This window comes from Nothobranchius furzeri, chromosome 12 (assembly GCF_043380555.1).
Source record: "Nothobranchius furzeri strain GRZ-AD chromosome 12, NfurGRZ-RIMD1, whole genome shotgun sequence".
NCBI lineage: Eukaryota > Metazoa > Chordata > Actinopteri > Cyprinodontiformes > Nothobranchiidae > Nothobranchius > Nothobranchius furzeri.
This window is the reverse complement of record NC_091752.1, coordinates 56,910,826-56,938,545: the sequence shown is the minus strand read 5'-3', so window position 1 is coordinate 56,938,545 and position 27,720 is coordinate 56,910,826. Positions and strand designations below refer to the sequence as shown.

At 41.7% G+C, this 27,720-nt stretch overlaps 1 protein-coding gene across 1 annotated transcript in view; it reads right to left on the bottom strand.

The window, feature by feature from the left end:
• Positions 1-24,159, bottom strand: part of sdr42e2 (short chain dehydrogenase/reductase family 42E, member 2) — a 35,010-nt gene extending 10,851 nt beyond the window's left edge. Inside the window, exons 1-8 of the mRNA XM_054750574.2 lie at positions 23,728-24,159; positions 22,687-22,782; positions 20,196-20,253; positions 17,317-17,435; positions 17,161-17,236; positions 15,411-15,493; positions 14,111-14,248; positions 13,970-14,035 (exon numbers count right to left, since the gene is read on the bottom strand). Of these exons, the coding sequence (XP_054606549.1) occupies positions 13,970-14,035; positions 14,111-14,248; positions 15,411-15,493; positions 17,161-17,236; positions 17,317-17,435; positions 20,196-20,253; positions 22,687-22,782; positions 23,728-24,156 (1,065 nt within the window). The 5' untranslated portion in view covers positions 24,157-24,159. The remainder of the gene's footprint in view (positions 1-13,969; positions 14,036-14,110; positions 14,249-15,410; positions 15,494-17,160; positions 17,237-17,316; positions 17,436-20,195; positions 20,254-22,686; positions 22,783-23,727) is intronic.
• Positions 24,160-27,720: the final 3,561 nt, after the last annotated feature.

Sequence of the window (27,720 nt, the reverse complement as noted above, 5' to 3'; positions counted from 1 at the left end):
GGTCAGACTTAGCATGGCACGGGAGTACTACAGTGATTATGCAGCATCTTAAACGCAAGCATGTCAGAATCATCAGCGAGGAAGGAGAGAGCTCTGTGTCCGGGTAAGTTAAAAACTTTTCAAAAGTGATTCACCCAAGCCCCGGATTATTACAGGCTAGACATGCCCTAAGCTTGTTTTAAAAAGTCTATAAAATTGTAAGCGCGACGCTATTAGATCGCCGGGGGGGGGGGGGGGACTCGCGCCGCTGCGAACCGGTTCCGCCGTCACATTCCCGCAGAAACTGGTTGATCACACCGGGGCCAGACTACTAGCATGTGGCTTTACAACCACAGTGTCCTCAGAAGTGAAAACGCTTTTAAAAGGGAGGGAGGAGTCCTAACTGTTGCTGCAGGCGTGTTGTGTGAGAGTGCAGTTATATACTGGTTAATATATTTTTGGGTTCAGTTGCTTTCATGTGGCCTAATGTGAGTCTATTTGGGATCATTGGAATGATCAGCAGCATTTCTTGATGTGACTTTATGGCAGTTGCCCAGGGCATCATCGCAAGGAGGATGGCATTCATTTACTTTTGTTTTATTTGGTATTGTTTCAGTCATTTTTGGAAATAGTGATTAATTTTGATGAATTCACAGCCTATGTTCAATTACATTTAAAAATTAGTTGTTTGACATCCCCAATTATAATAACTGTCTACAGATGAGATCAAACAAAACAGATGAGAATTGCCCTTAAAGAGCAAGTCACCCCCAAATAAACTTTTTTTTTGCTGATAAACTAAATAAACGAGTGTCTAATTGTGCTGCAGACACGTGTCGTCAATAATTTGGCACTTCAGTGCATCTTAGTTAAAATTTAAATATTCTGCCTAAAACTGGCAGTGTTGTGCCGTTGTCAGGTAAAAACTCTGCACTGTATTTTAATTGAAATCTGCCACCGCTATTGGCTAAGAAGTATGCTATGATGTTAACTGGTACATTATGATGTCACAATGCTGTCGTGAGCCTGAGTGTGTGTGTTTGTTAGCGGCTCCGCCCTCTCGGTCTGAAAGGCAACAGCATGTGTTGCATTTTTCAAACGAAGTGGGAGTGGAGTTAGACTCTGGTAGGGGTTGACTTGCTCTTTAAGCTGTTTAACTTGGACCAAGCATTTTAGGTCACAGATTGGTGTAGCTTAGGGTCTCTGTCTATACACCTTATAAGACAATTTAGGTGATGGCATGTTGTTTTTCTGCTATTGAACTGTTTTCTAATAATGTTGTGTTAAATAAAGTGAAGGAAGGAGAAAAATAACGTTTCCCTAGCAGTTTTTAAAAATGTCCCTATGTAATCCGATTAATCGTGTCGAGACCCCATCCGATTCATCGATTATCCAAATAATCGTTTGTTGCAGCCCTAATCTGCATTCAATAAAGTGTTAAAAATGGCCATGTATTTTTTCTAACATTTTTTAAATATGTAAGCACAATGTTTCAAAGGAAATATTGACATGAGTTTAGTAATCAACAAACAAGTTTGCTAAGTACATAAATAAAAACGGGGTGCAATAATATTGCATACCGCAATATTGAGCTGCCCTGACTCACCGCAGGGGGAATTCCTCAACCGCGACAGCCCTAATCTGTATACATATATACATACATACATATATAGTCATGTTATTTAGGATGCGCCATCAAAAATGCAGATTGTGAGAATTACTCACCAGTGGTCTCACTTGTATGAACCTCTTGGGGGTCAACAGCAGCATGCCATCAATCTTGTGTGCAGAGAGTGGGGTTGGATCATTGAAGTCTGACTGCAGATTCATAGACAGGCTTCCCGGTGTGGCTGACAGCTCATAGGAACGCACATCTACACCAGGAAGCATAATCAGTAGAGAAAACAAACATTGTGAATCACAAGGTAGATCTGTGTTAGTCTGCAAAATTTAGGCAGTCCTCCACTATATATGAAGCTAAATCATCTAAATTATATATATATATATATATGTGTGTGTGTGTGTGTGAGGAGATTCAATTGTAATTTGACTTATCCACACAAAGCTAAAAACATAACATTTAAAGAAAAGAATCTGGAGTAACAGTGTACAGTAAGGACAAATTTACAACACTAAAATACTGTGAAATTAATAGAAACAGCGTTCTGCATTCAAGATATGTGCAACTGAGCACTATTTAATTTGATGATAAAAACATTAACAAAATTTGTATGTCTATGCGTGTATTAAATAAAACTGACAAACTCCCGCGAGCTAACTGAACTTACCGTTTTTTTTTTTTTGTCCTCAGAACATCACCTTTTAAAAAAACTATGGAGGGGACAAAAATGGAGGGAAGGAGGGAACATAGCATCGAGATCAGCACCGCTTCGTCTCTTGCAGTCACAATCCTCTTCTACGGTTAAAAAACCAGGCTGCTTGCAAAGCTATCGCACGGGTGCTATGGGGAAATAGTTTACAACACAGACTGATTTTTTCATCGCTGTACAAGAGACCACTGCTCATTTACTTTTAATAAGTGGACGTTTAAGTTTGACTTGGTGGCGCTGAGCTCCCGCTTTTATTTTTTTCTCAGAACATCACGTTTAAAAAATTACGATGGAGGGGACAAAAATGGAGGGAATAAGTCTCTAGAAGTCTAATAAAAAAGTATCTAAAGTAATGCTAACCTTTAATAATGAGATAGCGCTGCTCATTTAATTTAATAAACGGACTTTAGTCGCACACAAAGTTAATAACACAGCTAACTCATGCAATGACTTAGCATATTAGCTTGCTATGTGGCCAACATTACTCACCATGTCCGTCTTAAAAACATTTACAACATTTAAGCAACTTTTATGGCGGCTACTTACATTTAGCTCAGTGGTGCAGAACAAGTGACTGTCAAGTGCAGATGCAGAACAGAAGCGCGACCTCCGACGGTTAATGCGACCTCCAACGGTTAATGCACCTCCGACCCTCGCTCTTCTTCTCCGTCTGCTGAGAAGCTTCGCCTTCGAGAGCTGACTGAGCAAATGCTACAAAATAAAAGCACTTCCTGTGCGTGTAATTTCACAATAATTCGTAATTTCATGTTATTTAGGACAGACAGACAGAGTAGTTATTTCAAAATAAGGCAAAGTTTCAAGCAAGGATAAACTTAATATGGAGGAAGTGATTATGTTAAACAAAAAGGACATGTCAAAAAGGACTGATTTCAAAATATATAAAGCTTTACAACAGGATTTGATTAAGAATATAGATATTAAAGAAAAATGGGAACTGGAAGTGAACATAATGATAACAGATGAGGAATGGGAGGAAACACTTGAAGCAGGCCATTAACTAATAGTCCGTCTTGGAGGGAATTTGAATGGAAGGTGAAGATGCATGCTTTAAAACTCCACTTATCATGTCTAAATAGTAATGTTCCAAATTTATGTTGGAGAAAATGCGGGCTAGTGGGAGACTTTTCACATATACTTTTGGACTGCCCTAAATTCATACCATTCTGGGAAGGTGTTAGGGAGAAATTGAAAGAACCTTGAAGGTGAAATTACAATTTAAGTTAAAATGGTTTGTACTGGGAATGCTGTACCAAAAATCACACACACATAATGGAGACATACGTAATCAGAATTCTGCTTATGACTGCCAAGAAGTGTATTGCAGTTTTATGGCTGGACACAGAACCCCCAAGGGTGGCACAGTGGAGAGACAGAGTTAGACAGGTCTACAAAATGGAACAAATTAATGCAAGACTATGACTGGGACTAGGGAAATTTGTAAAAATTTGGGAACCAATAAAACAAATGTTAGAAAGATAGTACTCTCATGTGAAAATTATTATTATTAATTTTTTATTTATTTATGTATTTTTGTCTTTTGGGTGAGTTATTTAGCTAGATCAAAGTAAAATGTAGAATGTAGTAGAGAGCAGATAAGATGAATACAGAGAAAGCTTGTCAGAACTATATGTACTGATTGGTGACTTGGTTAAGTTGGATAGATCTTATGGCCACAAGGAAATTCAAACTTTGTTCAGGGAAACACTGCCCTGGAGAAGGGAAGAAGAAACTCAAATGCATCTCCATGTAAATGTTGTTGTTCTAATTCAAAAATAAAAAGTTCCAAATATATATATATATATATATATATATATATATATATATATATATATATATATATATATATATATATATATACTTATATATACTTATATAATACTTATATATAATATAAGTATATATATATATATATATATATATATATATACTTATATATTATATATATATAAGTATATATATATACACTTATATATATACTTATATATATAAGTTTATATATATATATACTTATATATATAATATATAAGTATATATATATATATATACTTATATATTATATATAAGTATATATATATTATATATATACTTAGATATTTATTATATTATATAAGTATATATATATATATATATATATATATATATTAAGTATACTTACACATTACTTGGTGAAATATACTTCTGATAGAGTCAAGTACAAGTATAGTCTAAATGTAAGTAAACTTTAATGTAAGTATGTATTAAAGTATACTTAGTAGTATTTAAAAAATGTACTCGGATAACTATACTTCTGATAAGTACATTGAAAGTAAACTTGGAAGTATACTGTATTCATTTTTAGTATACTTCAAGTATACTTCAGTGTACTTCTTTTTGGTAAGGGCTGTGAAATTGTATTTGCAGGAAAGAAGTGTGTCCCGTTTATTTAAGTATTTTGTGTTTAGAGTTTTTGACGTCTTGTCCATGAGTAGTTCAGTTACGCTCATAGCTGCTAGCTAAAACTCTGGAGTTAAAAGTTTTCTGGCTTTACTAAAATACCTGTCTGTACTTATTTGATTGATGGTATTTTTACTTTCTATTAGACTCCAAATGTAATCATTTGGCACGTTTCTAATTCATAATTTGTAATAATGTAATCGGCGATATTAGCATTAGCATTCCTATGGGTTTTTCCATGTATATTAGCATTGCGCTAACCACTCGCTGCCAAATTGCAGCCTTTGAGATTAGAAAATCTCCTTTTGTCACATCGCAATTTAATTGCACATGCAGTTAATCGTTCAGCCCTAATATACATGTCATGAGTCGGGGTGAGTACTCCCGTCGCACATTCCACCTTTGAGTTGTTTTTCAGGAGAGGGAGGCGCCCAGCTGCTTCTGGTTAGCAATCAACGGCACTGGCTTCTTAAGGAGTTGGAGAACACACCTCAACGCGGGATGATTACTACTACTCGGTATATTCCAGCCGTCTAGTGTTGCAGTGACTTTGTACCTCTTGTGTTTTTTGGCTTATTATTCGCTGTGGATTTTTGTGTATACATCTTCTTCAGGATTTTTTTGGAACATCTCTGGAGTAGAGCCTTCTCAGGATTCAGTGACTCATCAGGAAACTCACCTTTGCCACATAACAGTCTGGACTCAGCTTCCCGTGTTCTCCATCTCTCCAGTCGCCCCACTCCTCTGCTTCCCACAAGCTCCCTCTCCTGGATTTACTCACCTTGACTCACCCAACTCTCGACCGGCCCCTCCCGATTTTTCCTCATCTCCTTCGCCCAGTAAGTCTTATCTCTGCACCTCCTCAGTTAAGACTTACTTCTCAGGACTCACCTTATTTTGCTCTCCCCCTCCTCAGACGCTGAGTACGGACTTTACTCATCCACTGGAAGCTCCAGTGCGCTTTTGGTTCCTGTCTACTAATAAATACCTTTTTTTGATCTTTATTTGTGAGTGTGTTGATTCTGCATGTCCTGGGTTAAACTCCTTCCCCAGATCATGTCAGAATCATCCCGCCAACCCGCTAACCCAGCAGACTCAACCCTCTCAGATCTTCTTCAGAGAGTGTCTCAACAGGAGCAGACATTACCACTGCTTATGGATCAGCTCAACGCTGCCCACAATCGTTACCAGCAGTTGGAGGCCCTAGTCCGGCAGATCCATGAGCGGGTTACGCAGCCGCTGCCACAGACTACAAGGTCGGAACCTCAAGCAGCCGCTCCTGTTGCTTCCGGACCGGGAGTTCCTGTCCCCACAGAGACTTCTCATTTTCGTCCAGCCATTTCTCCTCCCTCACAGACATTCAGCGGTGAGTTCGAAGAATGCCACAGCTTCCTGCTCCAGTGCCGGCTTGCGTTCGAACGCTCACCTGGAGCCTTTCCCACGGACTCAAGTAAGATTTCTTACGTTATTGGACTGCTACGTGGAAGAGCCCTACGGTGGGCGGAAGCTAAGAGCCATTGTGCTGCCTTTTTAGCAGGACCTTTTGATGAGTTTTTAGCGGACTTTACATTAACTTTTGGACAGACCGAGTCCGTTTCAGATATAGGAAAGAGACTCTGGAACCTGTCGCAGGGCCGACGATCGGTTGCAGACATGTCGGTAGAGTTCCGAACCCTGGCAGCTAGGACTTCGTGGAACGAGGAGGCGTTGATGGCTGCATTCACGGAGGCCCTCAGTGTTCGTGTACGGGATCAGCTGGCGCTGTGCCCCGAACCTCAGTCTCTCGAGGGGCTCATTCGCCTGGCCATCTCCATTGATAAACGTCACCAGGAGCTACGGCGCCCCGCCAGCAGTGCCCGTCCAGCTCCTATTCCTGACCGAAACCTGGGTGGTCTTCGCTCCTTTTCCGAGACCCCCACAGCTGATGAACCTATGCAGATGGGTCGCACTCGCCTTACCCCAGAGGAACGGGAACATCGTTTGAGGTCAGGTCTCTGTTTATATTGCGGGCAGACCGGACACTTTGCCAGAGCCTGTCCTGCTCTGGGAAAAGGGAGAGCCCATCAGTAAAGCCGGGGCTACTGGTGGGCGGAAATTCAGACTCTTTTAGCTCCCGTTGTTCAATTCCATGCACTGTGTGTTTTAATTCTGAACAATTTCAGTTAGAGGCTCTGGTGGACTCTGGTTGTGAGCAATCTATGTTGGATGTCGGTTTGGTAAAGAGGTGGAAAATACCTACCACCCGTTTGTCTTCTCCTCTCACGGTTTCGTCTCTGGATGATCGCAGTTTGTCCACCATCACTCACCAGACCATCCCACTGCAGATAAAGGTGTCAGGTAACCACACAGAACTTCTGGCATTTTTTGTATTTCCCTCTCCCCAGTCTCCAGTGGTTCTTGGCCATTCCTGGTTGAAACACCACAATCCCCAGCTGAACTGGAGAACCAGTCAGATTGAAGGATGGAGTCCTGAGTGTTCTCTAGCCTGCCTTCGCTCAGCTGCACCAACTCTCCAAAATTCCACAACCTCTCCTTCTGAGAAGATTGACCTCTCCAACGTTCCTCCGGCCTACCATGACCTCCGACAGGTATTCAGTAAGGACCGTGCTTCTTCTCTTCCCCCACACAGACCTTTTGATTGCTGCATTGAGTTGTTACCCGGAGCCCCACTTCCCTCCAGTCGACTATATCACCTTTCCAAACCTGAGAGGGAGAGCATGGAGAAATACATCCAGGAGTCTCTAGCAACCGGTCTTATCAGGCCGTCCACCTCACCATTGGGGGCAGGGTTCTTCTTTGTTCCAAAGAAGGAGGGGACTCTAAGGCCCTGTATTGATTACAGGGAATTGAACCAAATAACAGTAAAGAACAAATATCCTCTGCCTCTGTTAACCTCCACTTTTGAACCCATTCAGGACGCCACCATTTTTAGCCGCCTGGATCTCAGAAATGCGTACCACTTGGTACGAATCAGACAGGGTGATGAGTGGAAGACGGCATTTAAGACTCCGTTAGGACATTTTGAGTATCTGGTAATGCCTTTCGGCCTAACAAATGCTCCAGCTGTGTTTCAGTCTCTGGTGAACTCTGTTTTAGGAGATATGTTGAATAAGTACGTGACTGTCTACTTGGATGACATTTTGATTTTTTCAAAGACTCTGGAACAACACGTCTTGCATGTGCGTTCTGTGTTGCAACGACTCCTGGAGAATCGGCTTTATGTGAAGGCCGAGAAATGTGTTTTTCATGTCTCTACTGTTAAGTTTTTAGGATTTGTGATCGAAAGTGGAAGACTGAGGGCTGACCCTGAGAAGGTCCAGGCGGTCAGAGTGGCCTACCCCCTCGTCACGTAAACAGCTTCAGAGATTCCTGGGTTTTGCCAATTTCTACAGAAGATTCATCAGAAATTTCAGTCAGACTGCCATACCTTTAACCAACCTCACATCCACTAACCGCCCTTTTGTTTGGTCCACAGAGGCTGAAGCAGCCTTTCAGAAGCTGAAAAAACTATTCACAAATGCTCCAGTGCTCCATCGCCCAGACCCCCAACTCCAGTTTACACTCGAGGTGGATGCCTCAGACACCGGAGTCGGCGCCGTGTTGTCACAGGTATCACCGCTCGACCATCGCCTTCACCCTTGTGCTTTTTTTTCTCGCCGTCTCACCCCAACAGAGAGCCGATATGACGTGGGTGACAGAGAGCTCTTGGCGGTGAAACTCGCCATTGAGGAGTGGAGGCACTGGCTCGAGGGAGCTGAGATTCCCTTCATCATCTGGACTGATCACAAGAATTTGGTCTACCTCAGAGAGGCCAAGAGACTAAACCCACGACAATACAGGTGGTCCCTTTTCTTCTCTCGTTTCAACTTTCAGATTTCATACCGACCCGGATCCAAGAACGTAAAACCGGATGCTCTCTCGAGACTATATGCTTCTGACCAGGAGACTGAGCTCTCCACCATCCTACCCCCGGCGTGTGTTGTGGGAGGTGTGACGTGGGAGATACGTGACCAGGTACTGGAGGCACAGAGAACTGACCCTGATCCAGGTAAGGGACCTCCAGACAGGCTCTGGGTTCCGCAGGCTGTGAGAAGCAAGGTCATTCACTGGGCTCATACTGGCAAATTTTCACTTCACCCCGGAGTAGGACGTACTATTGCACTCATCAGACGCACATTCTGGTGGCCGGCCATGTACCGAGATGTCAAGGATTATGTTTCAGGTTGCCACATCTGTGCTCAGCAGAAGGGTGATCACCGTGCACCTGCTGGACTGTTGAACCCTCTGCCGACCCCCTCTCGACCATGGTCTCATGTGGCTCTGGATTTTGTGTGTGGTTTACCGAATTCTCAGGGATTTAACACCATACTCACCATTGTGGACAGATTCTCCAAAGCATGCCATCTCATTCCTTTGAAAACTCTTCCATCTTCTACTGTTACAGCCAAACTGCTCATCAGACATGTTTTCCGGTTGCATGGTATCCCGGAGGAAATCTTGTCCGATCGTGGTCCCCAGTTCATATCCAGAGTCTGGAGGGAGTTTGCAGAGGCTCTGGGGGCCCGAGTCGCCCTTACCTCTGGACACCATCCCCAGACCAATGGTCAATGTGAGCGTATGAACCAAGAACTCGGTGCTATGTTACGCTGTGTATGTTCTGCTCACCCGTCATCATGGAGTTCGCACCTCCCCTGGATCGAATACGCCCACAATTCTCACGTCTCTACGGCAACAGGTCAGTCACCTTTTGAATCCTCCTTGGGTTATCAACCTTCCCTGTTCCCTCCACAGTCTCCAGCCCTCACCACGGTTCCACAGTTTCTCCGGGGGGCCAAACGGGCCTGGGCCTCCACCCGGGCGGCTTTGGACAGGACGGCGGCCTCCAACAAACGGCTTGCTGATCGCAGGCGGCGGCCTGCCCCGTCCTACGCTCCTGGTCAGGAGGTTTGGCTCTCCTCCAAGGATATCCCCCTGAAGGCGTCCAGCCGCAAACTGTCGCCCAGGTTTCTGGGTCCTTTCAGGATTCTGGACATCCCCACGCCCTCTACTGTCCGGCTGGCCCTGCCTCCCTCTCTCAGGGTTCACCCTGTGTTCCACGTGTCCTTGGTGAAGCCGGTGACCACGAGCCGTCTCTGCCCTACGCCTGCTCCTCCCCCGCCTGCACGGTTCTACAAGGGGGGTCTGGTTTATTCTGTTCGCAGGATTCTGGACTCCCGACCCCGTGGCAGGGGCATCCAGTACCTCGTTGACTGGGAGGGGTACGGCCCGGAGGAGCGTTCCTGGGTTCCACGCTCCTTTATTGAAGATCCGTCCCTCATCCGGGACTTTGAGGTGGCATCTGCCAGGACGCCGGGAGGCGTCCGTTGAGGGGGGGGTACTGTCATGAGTCGGGGTGAGTACTCCCGTCGCACATTCCACCTTTGAGTTGTTTTTCAGGAGAGGGAGGCGCCCAGCTGCTTCTGGTTAGCAATCAACGGCACTGGCTTCTTAAGGAGTTGGAGAACACACCTCAACGCGGGATGATTACTACTACTCGGTATATTCCAGCCGTCTAGTGTTGCAGTGACTTTGTACCTCTTGTGTTTTTTGGCTTATTATTCGCTGTGGATTTTTGTGTATACATCTTCTTCAGGATTTTTTTGGAACATCTCTGGAGTAGAGCCTTCTCAGGATTCAGTGACTCATCAGGAAACTCACCTTTGCCACATAACAGTCTGGACTCAGCTTCCCGTGTTCTCCATCTCTCCAGTCGCCCCACTCCTCTGCTTCCCACAAGCTCCCTCTCCTGGATTTACTCACCTTGACTCACCCAACTCTCGACCGGCCCCTCCCGATTTTTCCTCATCTCCTTCGCCCAGTAAGTCTTATCTCTGCACCTCCTCAGTTAAGACTTACTTCTCAGGACTCACCTTATTTTGCTCTCCCCCTCCTCAGACGCTGAGTACGGACTTTACTCATCCACTGGAAGCTCCAGTGCGCTTTTGGTTCCTGTCTACTAATAAATACCTTTTTTTGATCTTTATTTGTGAGTGTGTTGATTCTGCATGTCCTGGGTTAAACTCCTTCCCCAGATCATGTCAATACATGCAGCTCTATGCTAAAAGTGTATTTTCAAAGAGGTAATGATGGATTTCTTTGTAAAAGTTGTCCATCTTTCCAATAGAAAGATTTGCCTGGACCAACGTAACGTGATAACGTAACGTGATTACGTAATTCTGTGAGGTTTATGTTCAGCCAATCAACTACTTAGACGTCATCGGCAGTCGACGGACCCCGAGCCGATCTTGCACCCGAGCAGATCCTGTACCGACACCGGCTACACAGCTTTATTCAAACAGCTCATGGTCTCCATTTTAGTTCTGATATCTTTGTAGTTCTCGTAGGCATGAATGAATAATTATTGCTCGGTCTGGATGACTGCTGAGGCTTTCTGGAATACCCTCCTGGAAAAAACTGGCAGATGTTTCTTTATGTGCTGCTGAGCCCAAATCTTCACCAGGATCAGTGAAGCAGTTATCCGGCTGCTTCCACTGGCTTTCCCTCAAAAACATTTTCCACACATTACAAATTTTAAAGTGACAGTATGTGGTTTTTCCCATGAATCTCTGCAAATATCAGGGCTGCTCCATTAATCTAATTTTAATCACAATTACGATTTGAGTTTTGAACGATTATAAAAACAAAACGAGCCGTTTATTTGCTGCTCCAAGTTGCAAATCAAGCGCTCCTCCAACAATGTTGCTAATTTAGCAACTTTGTCACTATTTCTAAGAGCTTTTTAGACCCTCTGCTTGACTTTTTAAATCCTAAAAGTACCTAAAACAACCTTGAAACATTTCTGGTAACCCTTAGCTACTTTCTGGTTAACTGTCGTCTTCTGGTTAACTTCGATATTTCCTGCAGGTTAGCAAAACACTCACTCCAGAGCCCTCTTCTGGGCATTAAGAAAGGGAATGACTTAGTGATGTGCCGGTTGTGAAAGAAACGGCTCTAAGAGCCAGCTCCCTCTTGCATTAGCCAGAGTGAGTGACACAATGTACCTGCAGGCTCCTGAGCCGCTAAAAAATGGCAAAATGTGCATGTGTGTCGCGCTAAACACATACGCAGCTTGCCCCTGATTGCTGTGAGACTGGGTTGGTGGGTGGGGGGGATGCAGCATGTCTCTGATCGCTGTGGCTGGGACAATTTTTACATTAACTGGTGGGATCTGTAAATAAATAGTTTAGAAATAAGTTAGAAATAGAAATAAGTTCCTCATGCTGAAAAATAATTTATTTCTATGAGCAAAAACAAAGTCCTCCAGTCTCACGTTGCTACATACCCCTACAGCATCGCTGGACAGGACTGAATAATTATTACGCAACATTTGTCAACGTCACTAAATCATAGATGTTTATATGTTTTTTTTATTTTTTAATATTATTGTAAGGGCAGAATTTGGTACTTGACTTTGACCACACTACTTTTCATTACATTATGAATGCACTGAATAATTCTTGCTGTCAGTATTTGCAAGATATTGGTTGGGTATTTGGGTGTGTATCGGATATGCTTAAATAAGTTAAATTTCAGCCTTTGAGTCATAAACTATGAGCAAGTGTAAAGGCCTTTTTATACTAGGAATCAGGAGTTGTTTTTGTGATTGTCTTTTTCTGATTTCTTTTTGTCCTGATTGTGTCCTGTGCAATTTTTTCGCAGAATGAATAAATAAACTAATAAATAAAATCAACATTATTTAAAAATCATCTCAGATCATCTAGATCTTAATTTCAGTCTAAATAATCACGATTATCATTTTTGCCATTATTAAGCAGCCCTAGGAAATATCCATCGAAATGTTGAAAATGACTAAAATGTTGTCCACTCGTTGAAAAATACTGGCGGCTTTGTAACATATAACCATTAAAATCGGGTCTAAAGTACATAGGGTGTGGGTTAAGCGGCTTTGGGGGACGCCATATTAGACGCCAAGTTTCCTTCTGGCCGGATCAGTGTCCTGCGCCTGTCGATGACGTCACACAAGATGACTGGTTGGATGTGCGATTTACAGAAGTTACATTCGAAAACATTCAGGCACAAAGAAACATGAATATAATAGCAAAACTGCTAAACTATTTCCAAAACATGTGCGAACAGAATCGAAAAAGAGAGGCAATTAATTTTGGCAGAGCGGTATTGCCGTAGTATGATGATGTCATCGGCAGGAGCAGGACCCCGAACAGATCCAGTGTTGCACTACATTTTGCGACCCATCACATTTTGTGACTCTAGGAAGCAGTGTTGAGTTCTGTTGTGTCTGTACACCCCACAATGGCATAAAAGAAGAAGATGCTACATTCAAACCATAAGGTAGGTAAACTGACTTTGAGGAAGCTGTGCGGCGCACACCATAGATATTAAATAATGTGCTTTATGTTTATTACAGACAAATGTGACATAAAATGCAGCAATGGCCACAGTCTGTGATAAAGATTTTTAGGGTCACAGAATGTGGTAGCAGCTATCTCAGACTGTGGCCGTCGCATGTTTTACAATCACTTTTTAACATTAGCAAACATTTCTTGTCAAAGCCCTGCTTATAGCTGCATTTGATGTCACGTTTGTCTGCAATAAACATTAAACACTTTATTTAATATCCATGGTCTGCGCCGCAGCTTCCTCAAAGTCAGTTTATGTAGCTCATGGTTTTAACGTAGGATGTATCGTCTTCTTTTATGCCAATTTGGGGTGTGCAGACTCAACAGAACTCAACACTGCCCCCTAGAGTCACAAAATGTGATGGGTCGCAGAATTTGGTATAACACCTTTAACTACGGCACCAGAAAACTAAATTCGGCATTGCTTTCTCTTGATGGAATTAACTGAAGGACCATCAGAGTCTGAGGAGTCATGCCGAGGTTGCATGCTTTCTGCACCACAGGTAATAACATTTACCGTATGATGTTTTTCTAAACTAGCAATAGTCACGTTGATATGGTGTAAAACTACTCTGAAATGTATGTTCTGCCCCCTGGAAACTACACACTGCCACCTTAAATAATCACAAGCACACACATCAAGACCCACACTTTCTGACGTGACAATCAAATCAATATCCGTGTTAGAGGAATGATCATTCTCAATAATGTCTACAAAGAAAACAAAACTTCCATTCGCCTTTATCTTCTCTAGCAAAAAAACACACACATCTGCAGATTGAAACTCACCAAAGGAGTCATCCACTCGAACAGATTGACGGAAACTCCATCATTAATAAAATAAGCCTGTCCACTCTGCAGAAGACAACACATTTAACACTCGATAGAACTGTGGCGGAGATGAACACCATCATTCAGCTGTTTTCTCACAGCAACACAGCTCCTCTTCGGTGTGAGTGCTTCAGCAGCAAGCTTGTGAGCCAAAACCAGGTTATCTACATGGACCCAGTTCATCCTGGCTTTGGGGTCACCGAACCTGAAGATTAACAGGCGGCGCTCCACATTTTTCTGAACATTAGGACAAAAAACAGAAGGTTTGTGGTTAGTTTAGCAATAGATTCTCATGTTGAAGCTCATGTAGTATTTCATGTGTTTAACATACTAGCATAAAAATCCATCAAGACAGGGAAAAACTTTGAAATGTGTGCTTTACATTAATAAAATTTGATTGCTGCATAGGACAGCAGTAGCTCAGGAGGTTGTCCAACAATTGGAAGGTTGCAGGTTCGATCCCAGCTTCCGACAGAGAATGCCGCTGTTGTGTCCTTGGGCGAGACACCTAACCCACGCTGATGGTGGTGGTCGGAGGGACTGGTGGTGCCAGAGATCAGCAGCCTCGCATCCATCAGTGTGCCCCAGGGCAGCTGTGGCTACATCGTAGCCCATCACCACCAGCGTGTGAATGGGTGAATGACTAATTGTTGTGTAAAATGCCTTGGGGGGGGGGGGGGGGGGGGGGGGGTATAGAACCCAAAGCAGGCAATTTAAAAATAACCATTTTTCTGTCACTGTTTTATATTTTTGGCTTTTCAAGTGTAAACAGTGAAGACAGGAAGTAATTTTGAATCAACATTTTGTTATAAACATTATTTTTGTATGATTCATTGCAGTGTTTTTTTTTTTCAAATCAAATTTCAGTTTTAACCCTTAAGGACCTGTGGCGACACTGGTGTCACAGCCCATCTCAAGCGTCTGCAAAAATGCTTCTTGAGTCGTACATTCAAGTTTGACAATCCCTAGTGACATTCTATTCATACATATATCAATAATTATTTCACTTCTTTATTTTACTTTTTTATACAATTTGATGTATTTATTCCAATCTGTTTTCAAAAAGGTTTGGCTTCCTGAGGGTTAATATCAGTGGAAATGTAAACATTTTTCAAATAACTATTATGTTTATTTAAACATTGTATTAATAGAATACTTAAGGACAGATTCACTCTATATTGGAAAATAAAGGTAAAGATTAAACCCTTTGCCAAGCTGAAGCCTGGTAGAGGCAGCTGCAACACTGTAACTGGATGCCTGCGGAGCTTCATTAATAATGTAAACTCATCAGGCAGGAACCCATTCTGCCAGCCAGCCCACAGATATGGAAAGATGCACATTTTTTCTAGCGTTGACATTAAAAAGAAGGAAAACATTTTTAATAAAACAGTTTGCTCACTATCACTCTCTGAAAATGCCTCTTCTCCTCAGGTCCATAAATACCACACGGCCGCAGAACGCAGGTCCTCAGCACGCCTCCATCTGTGGCCGTAAACACAGAGAGGAATTATTTTTTCTAGAGATTAAACAGCCACCAGTGACCACTAGAAGTAGTGCTGCACTTTCAGCTTCAGCAGCTCTGGGAGATGTCATCTTTAAAATGGTGAAAGCCACTCTGTTTGTAAAAGCAGGCAACAAAAACTAAAAGTTCTATATTTAAACATCCTCCTTTAGAAGTGCTGGCTTAGTATCGGTTCACCGTTATTATCGCCCAACATCAACATTAAGCTTTTGTAGTGGATGATATCACTATCAGTTTTCAGCCTTGGATGACACGACTTTCATATACCATACACATGTTATGATATGCTCTCCAGCCCCTGTTCACTAGTGTCTTGTTTCTCTTGATTAGTTCTTTAATGGTCCCACCTGCCTCTCGTTTCCCTGATCACCCGTACCCTCTTGTATTTAAGCCCCGTGTGTCTCATGGTTTGAGTTGTCTCATCTGTTAGCTCCTGTTGTTCCCTGTTGCTGATCTGATTCTACAATACGTGACTTCAAACTTCCTCAGCTGCTTTGGATCCTCACCAAAACATGACACATTATGCATATAAGTCTTTGGCTAATTCTCCTCTCTCTGAAAATGTAAAATATGACAGATCAGAGGTAGTTTTATAGATATTTTAGTTTATTTTTAGCACAACTTGTGAAGAAGAAATTTGCCCCGTGTAGTGAACGTACGCAATCCTCACAGCCATTAGCTTTGTAGCTAGCCAGCTAACAAACAAAACAAAAACAAGAATCTTTATCCAAGGCCTGCTTTTGTTATTCGAAGATCTTTATAAATGTTTTATCGCTGTAATTGCAACATACAGAAACATAGAAAAAGACATTGCTAACTAATACACATATCTTAGAGTCACACTGAGAATGAGATTCAACTGCTACATAAATATGGCCATTTTCCTACAACTAATTTAAATTGAAGTAGTTGATATTTTGCACAGAAAATGTTTAAGATGTAAGCATATATGTAACCTAAAATATTTTAGTTTTTCTTTTTTAATGAGCGGGGAACACAGCATATATCAGTTTTGGAAAGTAAAAGGCAGACAATATCGGCAAATTGGATATCAGTAAAAAAGCCAATATCAAGCATCCCTCATATATATATATATATATATATATATATATATATATATATATATATACACACACACGTGTGTGTGTGTGTGTGTGTGTGTGTGTGTGTGTGTAGGATCTTAATGATCCCACTGCTGCAGGGGCATCTTGTGTTTTTAAGACAGAGCAGTGGAAAATCCTTCCTCTGATAGCAGATACACAACCTTTATCCTGCAGTATATAATGAGACACCTTCATGCTTTACGCTTAATTAAATGTATGGGCTGATGAACAGCAGATAGCGTGTTGAGTTTCACTAAAGAGGAGGAATCAGACGCTTCAAGTGCATTTTGGAACATACACCTCATTAGAATATGGAGTCTGAAACAGTAGCATCAGCGCATTGCTGCTCCATGTGTGACTCTAAATTTAAATGACCTTTACTGTTGCACCTACTTGATGGCTTGCTCAGTTTCTATGGCAACCTTTTTATATTTTCCTAGCACCATTTTTCTTTACAGAAATCAGTTAAAAAAATAGATTGGATTATCTAAATGCAACCTGTGCTGTCACTGATGTATTCGCACCTTTCAGGGAGGATCCGTTGGCCAAGAGGACCATCTGCTCTGCTACCGCTTTAGTTCTAGAGTAGTGGTCGATGTGCTGCAACAAAAAGAAACCTTCACTTTTTGTCTCAATGTTGGAAAATGAGTGAGATTCAAGTCTGCTTCATTAGTGCTCACCAAATCATAAGGCACATATGGCACTGAAGCCTCATCCCCTTCCACGATCGGCCTCCCCCCAAACACAACGTTGATGGTGCTGGTGTACACCAGCCTGGGGATACCTCTCTCTTTACACACTGAATGGGAGGAGATCACATGACTTGTTACAACACCAAATTAGTTCTTCAGACTCCAAAAGGATATTATGGACATTTTGAAGAGTATTCCTGTGTAAAAGTGATACATACTTATTATCTAACCTGTTGTAGTTTCCTGAGTAGCATCTGTGAGACAATTAGTTTACTTTTAACAGAACTGATGAAACAACGGCTAGTGTGAGCAAAGTCAAGACCAGACTGTTCCAACACGGTCTTATAAACACTTATACTGCGATATTTTCTTTTTTTGCATAAAAATCAGCAGCGGCAGAAAAAAATGATAGCAATCCACGTTGGATATGAGTCAAGTCTCGTGTGTGTGTGTGTGTGTGTGTGTGTGTGTGTGTGTGTGTGTCCTATAGGATTTAAAAACCATTTCCCTTGTATGTTGGGTCTGAGATGTTTTAATGGAGCAGAAAAACCCTCTCTCTCCCCCCACTCTGCTTCTATACTCATTTATAGTCTTGCCGCCTCACCAATACCTTCTGATTGGTCCACCTTAAAAGTTCAGAGCTCTGCAGCACCAAATCAAAACTCCCATAATTCACCATTTTGGCCCTATCCTCCAGCAACATATTCACTTCAAAGTTTGTCTTATCCCCTTTAAAGCATTCCATAATTCCCCTCATACCTAGTTGACCAACATGTGAGAAGGAGGGGAGATGTGTCTGCTCTGTCTTATCAAACCCCCGGTTGGTCATGGTCAGGGGTCGCAACCTTTCCCCATCAAAGAGCCATTATTACCCATTTCCCACAGTACAGAAAACACTGGGAGCCGCAGGAGCCGCAGCCTTGTGGGCGGGGCCTACCCTCTGACAGCAACAAGCTGCTTTAACCGATCACAACAGGAGACAGCAACCAATACCAGTTGCTCATGTACCTCAAAGTTATCTTTCAACAGAAGATAATTAATAAAACAGTTTGTTTGAAATTGATCCAAATGTTGTAGCCCGTCTGTGCTACAAATTTTGATTTTTTTCACCCTGCTAGTGGTTTTAATAGTTGAGCAGGTGACGCTTCTTGAGGCATCACACATAACTGTTCAGAATACAAATCCAGGCTCTGTCTCGTTGGACTGTTGTAATTCAACTTTGTACTGAACTAAACTTTGCATTAAACATTGTTGACAAGGTAAGAAAAGGCAATTCGTTTTTTTTCCCTCGTTTACACTGACGTAGAAAACGGTGCAGTGTGCGTGGCTCTGGTGTTCATCAGGTTTGATGTTTCTGTTTGCAACAATCTTCACTAGAAGGTAAAACGGTTAAATGACAGGGTTCGCACTGACCCGATGTTTCCCGTATTTATTTTGACGGAGAAATCTCAAGCCTGCAGATGCGCTGACATTTTAACGCGCATCGTGGAGGTAGCTACATCAATCAGGAAAAGATTCCCATCAGAACATCTGAGATGGACACTGAGCTCAGCGCAGCTCTCTGTCAGCGCGCGCGTAACGTGAACAGCGAGCTGAAGATAGATCTGGGGCTTGGAGCGCATCACAGAACCAGAACCATGTAGGAAGATTCTGTGTGTTCTAAACCCGGTCTCTCAGAGACTTGTCACTTAAAAAATGTTCCCCGATTACGAATCTTTGGCTGAATAGCGCTTGTTCCTGTCTCCAACACTGCGACGCATCCATGAGCCTGTCTGAGGAACAGTTCAGAATCTCCTCTTCAGCTCAGAAAGCTAGAGACATTTGTTCACACACAAGCAGGTGACCTGTTCACGTTTACGCAGACAATCTTTAAATTTAGAATTGGCTACAGATGAAAACATGAATAAAATACATTGTAATTAAATATTCCTTAATTAGTTAACAAGCAGAGTCTAGGGAGCCGCATCAGATGGATGAAAGAGCCGCATGCGGCTCCAGAGCCGCGGGTTGCCGACCCCTGACCATGGCAGACGGTTGCTCATACTGATCCAGGCTCTGTTCCTGTTAAAGGGGAGTTTTCCTCTCCACTGTCGCTACATGCTTACTTAGTGTGGGATTGCATCGAGTCACTGACACAAGTCAGTGACTCGATGCAACCTGCTGGGTTTCCTTACATAGGAAACAACTAACTGGTATAATGAACTGAAGCTGGTGCACTGAAATATAAGTTCAGTTGGAATGTTTACTTCATAAAGTGCCTCGAGATGACCCATGTTGTGATTTGGCACTATATAAAAAACTGAACAGCCAGGCTGCCAAGTATAATGGGCCGAATGTTCCATTCCGTTGATAATCCATCTTCCTGCTCTCTGACCGCCTCAGCCCTGTCTGCGCAGACCGTTATACGTGCACGAATTGTGTTTTATTAGCTCAGAGCAGCAGGCCAGGAATTGAAGCTAGAGCCAGACCGCCAAGTGTAACGAATTGAATGTTCTGTTCTGTTTGTGTTTGCAAATTTCATTTAGTTATTGTAAAAGTTCTGTTAAGAATCTGGTTTTGTTCTTGCTGGGAAACGTTTAGGCGATGGAGGAAGTGTCTGTGAATGTAACAAGTCCTGGCAGAGCTGAGAGTCTAACGCGTGCATTTCCAATGTCTCACACTCCACCTTTAACTGAGGCTCATTGGGAATCTATCTTAGTAAATATTCATGACTTTTGTACAGAAACACACTTTAAAAGTTCTAAAAATCCCTTTGAAGCATGATTATCATTATTTACACAGACATATGCGTGCATTAACTCAGATATACACAGGTGCTCCTAGAATTCGATAAGCTCCGTGATCTGTGATGCTGCAGGAGTTCTTACCATTTATGACATTACTGGTCCCTCCAACATTGACCGACTCCACTTGCTCCTTCTTCAGCTGAAAGTCAGAAACAAGAGAAATGTTTACCATCGATCTCACTAAGGTTGAGCTCCAAAAATATCTGACACATTTATGACATAATAAGAAGTATCCCGTCTAACTGGATGACGGCCATGACTACTCACCCGTCTGTGAGGTATGTTTGGCTCGCTTAACTTCTTCATAGTGCAAAACAAAGAGATTTATACTTTTACGGCTGGAATTATAAAAATGTGTGAACTGAATATATGTTAAAGTTAGGTTATCTAAATTAGGATCACAGATCTGCAATGTTTTCCTTTTTTTATGTGGAGGATTAATCTTAAGGCCAAATTTTTAAGTTAAAACAACTTTTGCATAAGTTACATAAAACAGATCATTTGGTTTATAAGAGGAGTGAGCAAGGTCAAAAATGTTACTAAAAAATTGAATATTTAAAATTTCTTCAATTGGAATTAGAATTTTCATGGTTTTTAAGGTGCTTCTCAGGGAAAGACCCGTGTCTGTTCATAAAAGCAGATATTTACTAATATTCCTTGTCTGGTGCCGTTGTGCAGTTTTGAGGAAAAAAGATGGCCTAAACTGGAAAATTAAGGAAAATATTTTTTAAAATTCTTGAGACTGAATTAGCTTGCCATGCAGAACACATGCTGTAGATATTAAAATTATAAACTTTCTACATACACTTTTATTTATCGGTCAATTTAATCTGGTTAATTATGAGGTATCTAAAAGAAAATAATGAAGAATTCCACATTATAATATTCAAACAACCCTTTTTTTTCTAATAAAAAATTAACTCCATGCAAGGAGAAAACTCAGTTATGGTGATAAATATATGCTTGCTTAGAAAAATAATTAATTTTTCAGTACAGTAAGATTGAAATCTTGTCTTTAGTAAATTGGGTTTTATTTATTTAAAGGTGCACAATTTAGAATTTACTTATTTTATCTCATCTGTAAACAGACATTCCCTAAGCACAATCTGTGAATGTAAACTTAAAATTAAGTTGGATGAATGAATGAATTAGTAAAAAACTAATGGGATGATTGTTGCAGTTTTTATGGTTTAAATTTTATTTTAAAGAGGTTTGCTAGAAGTTGTGTCGAAATCATTATCTAATCAGAAACAAGCTCAGGTTTTATCACAACTAATTCCATTTTTGGTTCTTTTTATAAACACAGGAAAGGTTTCTCTTTACCTTGCTGACAGTTTCGTTTGCATCTGCAAGCTTCCTCAGGCTGACGCTGATGGTGGCATCACTTCCTACTCCGTTTATCCGCGGGCAGCAGAGGACGTTGTCGCCCTCTGCTGCCCGCTCTCCCCTCTCTGATGATGCAGTCCCATGCGCGATCCAATGTGTAAACTCCATCGTCTCTGTTCATGGTCCCACATCCACGTCTCCTTATCTCGATTGCTTCTTTTATCCATCTTTTGTATTTCTGTTGTTCGGTGTTTATGATCCTTGTGTTGTCCCAGTCCATTTTATGTTTTCTCTTGTGCAGTGATCTGTTACGGCTGACTTCTTTATTGTACTTTCTGCTTCTTCTTTTGCTGCTCTTGTGTGTCTTCGACTTGTTTCTTTCTCACACTCCTTTCTATTTCTATTGTTCGTTTGTTGAGTTGGCGTCCGGTTTCTCCTATGTATGTTTTATTGCAGAGTTTGCATGGGATTTTGTAAATGACTCCACATTTAAGTCCAGCTGGTATCTTGTCTTTTGGGTGCACTAGTCTGTTTCTAACTGTTGTGTATGGTTTTGTTGGTGTGTTTATGTTGTGTTTTTTTCATTGTTGCTCTTTTTTTTTTTTGAGAGGGGAGAGCGGGCAGCAGAGGGCAACAATGTCCTCTGTTTGTCCTTTGTTTGTCCGCTGCCCGCGGATAAACGGAGTAGGAAGTGACGCCACCATCAGCGTCAGCTCTGAGGATGTTTGCAGCCGCAAACGAAACTGTCAGCAAGGTAAAGAGAAACCTTTCCTGCGTTTTAAAAAAGAACCAAAAATGGAATTAGAAACCAAACACAGAAAGAACGTACCGAAGATGTTTATCACAACTATCTCACTCAGCAGCTCAAATCATAATGGGATCTTAAGGGGACATACTTACAGCAAGTGTCTAGAAAGCACTTTAAATCAGGAACGTAATCTTAGTTTATATATTTTTAAACCTAAAGTCAACATTTTATGTAAACAAAAAAGCTCTGTATTGGCTTTATTACAAAAAATAACCCCCTGAAGGTTTAATGCGAGCAGGTTGTTCTAATCTGTGAGCTCATTTAGAGACCGTACTATGCAAAGATTGTAGGAATTTACATTAGCGGCTGCTGGAATAAACACCCAGTCTCACAGGTTGGAAGACTTTTAGAGAGAGGATAATTGGTTAACAAGTCAGAGGCTTGTCAGTCAGCTGTCAGTGGCGAATGTGACGAATTTTAAAAAAGATGGAAAGTCACCTGTTCTGGTCCGGACATGCCATACGAGGCTGTGTGGAAAATGCAATCGACTCCTTCACAAATTTTATAGAGAGAAGAATAATCCCGAATGTCACTCTGTGAAGAAAAAACAGAAAAGAAACAAGACAAATGAGGCAATTCAGATAATATGGTGAACTGATGTAGTTAAAGCATTTTCGACAAAGGGGCAGGAAATATAGACCTAAAATATGCTATGAGGTGTGCAGTTGGGCTGCAACAAGAAGGTCCTGAGTTCGCTTCCCGGCCTGGGATCTTTCTGCATGGAGTTTGCATGTTCTCCCTGTGCATGCGTAGGTTCTCTCCGGGTGCTCCGGCTTCCTCCCAAAGTCCAAAAACATGACTGTTAGGTTAATTGGTCCGTCTAAATTGTCCTTAGGTGTGAGTGTGTGTGTGTGCATGATTGTTTGTCCTGTGCGTCTCTGTGTTGCCCTGCTATGGACTGACTCTCTGTCCAGGGTGCACCCCGCCTGATTGCCCATTGACCGCTGGAGATAGGCACCAGCCCCCCCTGCGACCCTACGTGGACAAAGCGGGTTCAGATAATGGATGGATGGGTGTGCAGGTGAAACACGACACACATCTCCACCCTCTTTAATTGAGCCAGCAGCTGCTACCCTGGCACAGATCACTCACCTGTGTCTCTTTCCAGAGACAGCGACACTCTGACGTATGCAGAAACACTAGAGCTCATGCTCACAGCTGCACAGATCCACCAGAATTAGAGGAGAAATGCTAACTATTTATAGCCTCACAATGCAAAAATGCCTTAAAAGAATAAAAAAACTAGCATGTTTTTTGTTTCTGAGATGGTAATTGGAAAAGTATTGAGCCTATACAATATTTATGTTTTCATGGAATTGTATGCCTTCGCACAAACTAGTTAAAAAAAGCTACAAAACGACGATGGAAAATTGTTTCTGTTAGCATATTTATAATTAGATGTAAAGTGTGATCTGCACCCTTGTGTTTGAGAGAGAGAGAGACTTGGGAAATGCAACAAGCAAGCAACCTCTTTGGTACCTGATAGAAGACTGTCCCATCAGGAATCTCTGAGAGAGGCTTGTTCAAGTCCAGAAAGATCACAGACATTCCTTCACTGGCCAGTTCTTTCCCCAGACTGAAGCCAAAGTATCCCCCTCCTCCTGTCACCACCACTTTCCCCTTGCAGGTGCCCTGAGCCTCTGCCACCTCCTCCACCAGCCTGGAGGCTGCACACTCAGGGCTGCTGCAGGTACCTGTTGTGGCTCCACTCCCCCTGTGGCGTACGACAGAGGAGGCCACAGCTAGAGATGGGTCGCTCATCCGTGGCTTGCAGCTGGAAGAGGGGAGGTTGTGTGTGTAGTGTCCACCAGCCTGCAGGCGGAGACTGGGCACGGTGTGGCAGGGGAGCTGCTTCACCTGGAACAGGGAAGCCCCACTCTCACTCATGTTGGGACTGCACACCTCCATAGAAATCCTGGTGGACAGGAAAAGGGATTATTGCTCGTTTGAAAAAAATCATCTTCAACTTCTTTTGATAAAAAAAGACACAGTCACATGCAATATTAAATTTAACCTTGTATTTTTTTAATGTATTATCATTTAATTTGTTGTTTTTAGTGGTTGAAGGTTACAATAATAGCTTATTGCCTTTGAGTGTTTACTATTCTTGTTATTATTTTTATTTTTCTCTTAAGTGTATGTGCTGCTGTGACGAGTGAATTCCTCCTCTGCGGGATTAATAAAGTCTATTCTATTCTATTCTACTTTATTTTGTTTGATTTGGGAGCACAATAAGTTTATAGGCTAGAGTTTCAGAGATAAAACATTAAAAGTTAACTAAAACCAGTAATGAAACGTTTAAATGAATGTTTTTGTTGTTTTTATAGAAATCTAATTGTAAAATACTAAATAAAAGTAAAAAGAATTCCAAACAAAACAAAACTCATTCTTTAAAACTGTGCTTCATATTCATCCAGAGCTAACACACACATTAAACTACTCATGCATAAACTCACCTTATTGCTGCTGTCCTCTTCTTGTCATTTCGGTACCTATGCCGGCTGACTTATGAAGAAACTCGGCAAAGGCCGCTCCTGCGGTCCCTCCCGAAGCTCCACCCATTCCCCCGGGCCGCACCTTCAACCTCTCCCTTCACCTGAAGACCTACCGTAATGTCAGACGAAGCGCGCAAGCCAGGTTTCGATTAGCAAAAGGTGTACAAAAAGCATCTTCGTTTGAACCCCAAAGCACTCTCTCCGAGGAAACATTTGAGTCTGACACATTTAAATAATACATATTCTTCTTATGGGATAAATTCCATATTGTATCATCGTAACACAGATGAAAGCTAAACTGTTCTTAAAACAAGAATGATGCTAGTGAAACCTCGAAGCTAAAGGAATTAGCATTAGCATTGTGTTCTTAAAATTACTGAGATTGCTAAAATTAGCTATGATTATCTGGTCAGCAGGAGCCAGAAAAAAAAACAAATGGACTTTAAAATGATACAGAAGCACAGATATCACATTTGGGGCATGAAAGTCACTGTTATCCTGGCTGATGTGATTTATAATGGCGTCATACTGTCTGTAAATAACCAGCACAAGATACCACGATAAGAAGAAAGTTATCATCTACGAGCAAAATAGGTGAATCAGTCATTGCTTCCTCGTTATTGTTAAAGGCTTTGCCCAGATTGGTGTCAAGCTTTTCCACAATGTCTGTTCTAATGCTGGTAATTTTTTACTAACCTTGAGAGGATTTCATCTTAGTCAATATATTTAGGTGGATGTTGGGTTTAAATAGAAAAGACATTTTAAATTAGGCTTTGTTGGGATCAGGTCGAATTGTAGGGGGTTAAAATTGTTCATAAATTATTCTAGCCCATGGCCTAATGCAGGTGTTTTATAGACTACATTTTGGACATTTGGGCTAAAAAAACCCACCTATTTTTGGATAATTTTACACTGACGTTTATTTAAAATTTTTAAGCATATTTTAGGTCAGTGAATTGCTCTTGGTAATAAAATTAGGATTCATGTTTTTCCATGTTTTTTATTTTTATTTTATTTTAATGAAAGAATTAGCCTATAGCTAAACACATGTTTTAAAATTCTGAAAACAAAAAACATCAATCAAATTTCCACAAACTGTTCAGTGGTAGATATAAGTGTCAACATCTTATAAAAAAATATTTACAACATGGCAGAAAATTCTGTCTTTAAATTTCTGGGTCAAACTGTTAGAATTTCCATAAGCAATGTGAGAAAACATCAATACATAAATGTTATTTTTAAAGCCACTCCCAAAATGGGCCATTATTTAACTTGTTTCCTTGTTGTCAGAAGAAAATGATTGTTATAAATCTTGATATGATTATTATGGAAGGTTATCACATTCAGATTTGTCTTTTAAACGATAACTAAACAGACCAGAGCCCAGTAAACAGCAGGAACAGATCTGGCTTCATTGGTGTTGGAGAGAACTGAAATAGAGGCTTCATGTTTTATTTAGCTGACAGCAGGCAGACTGCTAAACCTGAGCTGGCAGCTGAATGTGTTGCTCTTAATCAACAGGAGGGGGATAAAAAGCCTCAAGCAACAGCTGAACAGTCAGAGATCTTTTGTGGAGCAACTTGGAGAAAACGTGCTGGTGCTGTACTTTCAGATCAGTTGTCTGTGATGTAAACAGTGATGTCAGTGCTCTTATCACAGCGATAACCTTTATTTATTCACTTCTGTTTGTTCTCACTACAAACACTCTATATCATAAAGGCATTTTCAAATTGATTCATCTATAAGGTGGAATGTCTTCTGTTCATTTCTGGTAAATGAAGCATATACAGAAAGACAAATTACCACAAATTTAACACAGTGAAGTAGCTTTAAAACCAGATCTGTCCAATGTCAGGGTCATCTCTCTGCTGCTGCTCATTTGTTATTTCAGCACTCGGAGTGATATAAAGGCTTGAGTTTCCCTCTCTGTACCCTCAAATCACAGTCAGCAGGAGAGCGTCACCCTGTCTGACCTGCTGCTGTCCATTCCACTGCAGAACATCCCATTCATACACTTTTATTTTATCATCAGGGAGTTCACCAATCATTCATTTTTTCAGCTTTTTTCCCCATTCAGTCATATATAACCAAGTCTTTTATTTCAGTTAACCCTCTGGAGGCAGGCGTTGCAGATTTGCAACTGTTAAAATCTACCTACCTGGTTACGCCACATACATATTTCATGAGCCTTTTTTAACTCAGAAGTACCCCTGAAGGACTTAGTTGTTTGTCCTTTTAGTAAAACTTATTTTGAGCCTGAGAGGGTTAATGAAATACTTATATTTAAAATCATAATTCAAGAAGTTCAAAGATCTAAAAACCAAGTGTTCTTTTTATCTTGCTCTGATTAGACTGAAATCCCAGAAAAGTATGAAGTACAAAAACCACAGATGAATGAGAAAATAAAAGTCCAAATCAAAGCACTGTGCATTGGGATCCTAAGTCTCTTCTCTTTCCGGTCGCCTCAAGGGTCCCTGGAAGAATGAAAAAAATGAATGCCAGTCAACAGAGCTAAAATAGTTATTTTCTAATTCGCTTTGCCTTATGCACGACCGGCGTGGCTGGGTCAGCGGCGTCAGTGGTTGAGGGTGAGAGTCTGTCAAAGAGAGATTGCCGAGTTAGGAGCGACTCATCGCTGAAAGGCCTAGGGTAGATGGTTCAGCTAAGCAGAGGAAGACAGATGGATCTGGTCCGGGGGACCTGGCTGTCTGTTTTCAAGAGGTGTCGGGCGGTGGGTTTGTTGCCTCCAGCCCACTTAAGTTGTCCTGGGAGTTGAAGGAGAAGATGGGTGAGGTGGCGGATGCTACTGTGTTGTCTGGGGTGGTTTGGTGGTGTGCCGCTCAGAGGCACAACTGGCCAAGGCGCTTAAGTTTAGGCAGTTTATGGGGGTTGAGGTCAAAGTGTATGTGCCTCAAAGAGGTACTGCGGTTATGGGGGTAGTGTATAATATTGCGGTGGACAATTTGTTGCAGAAATC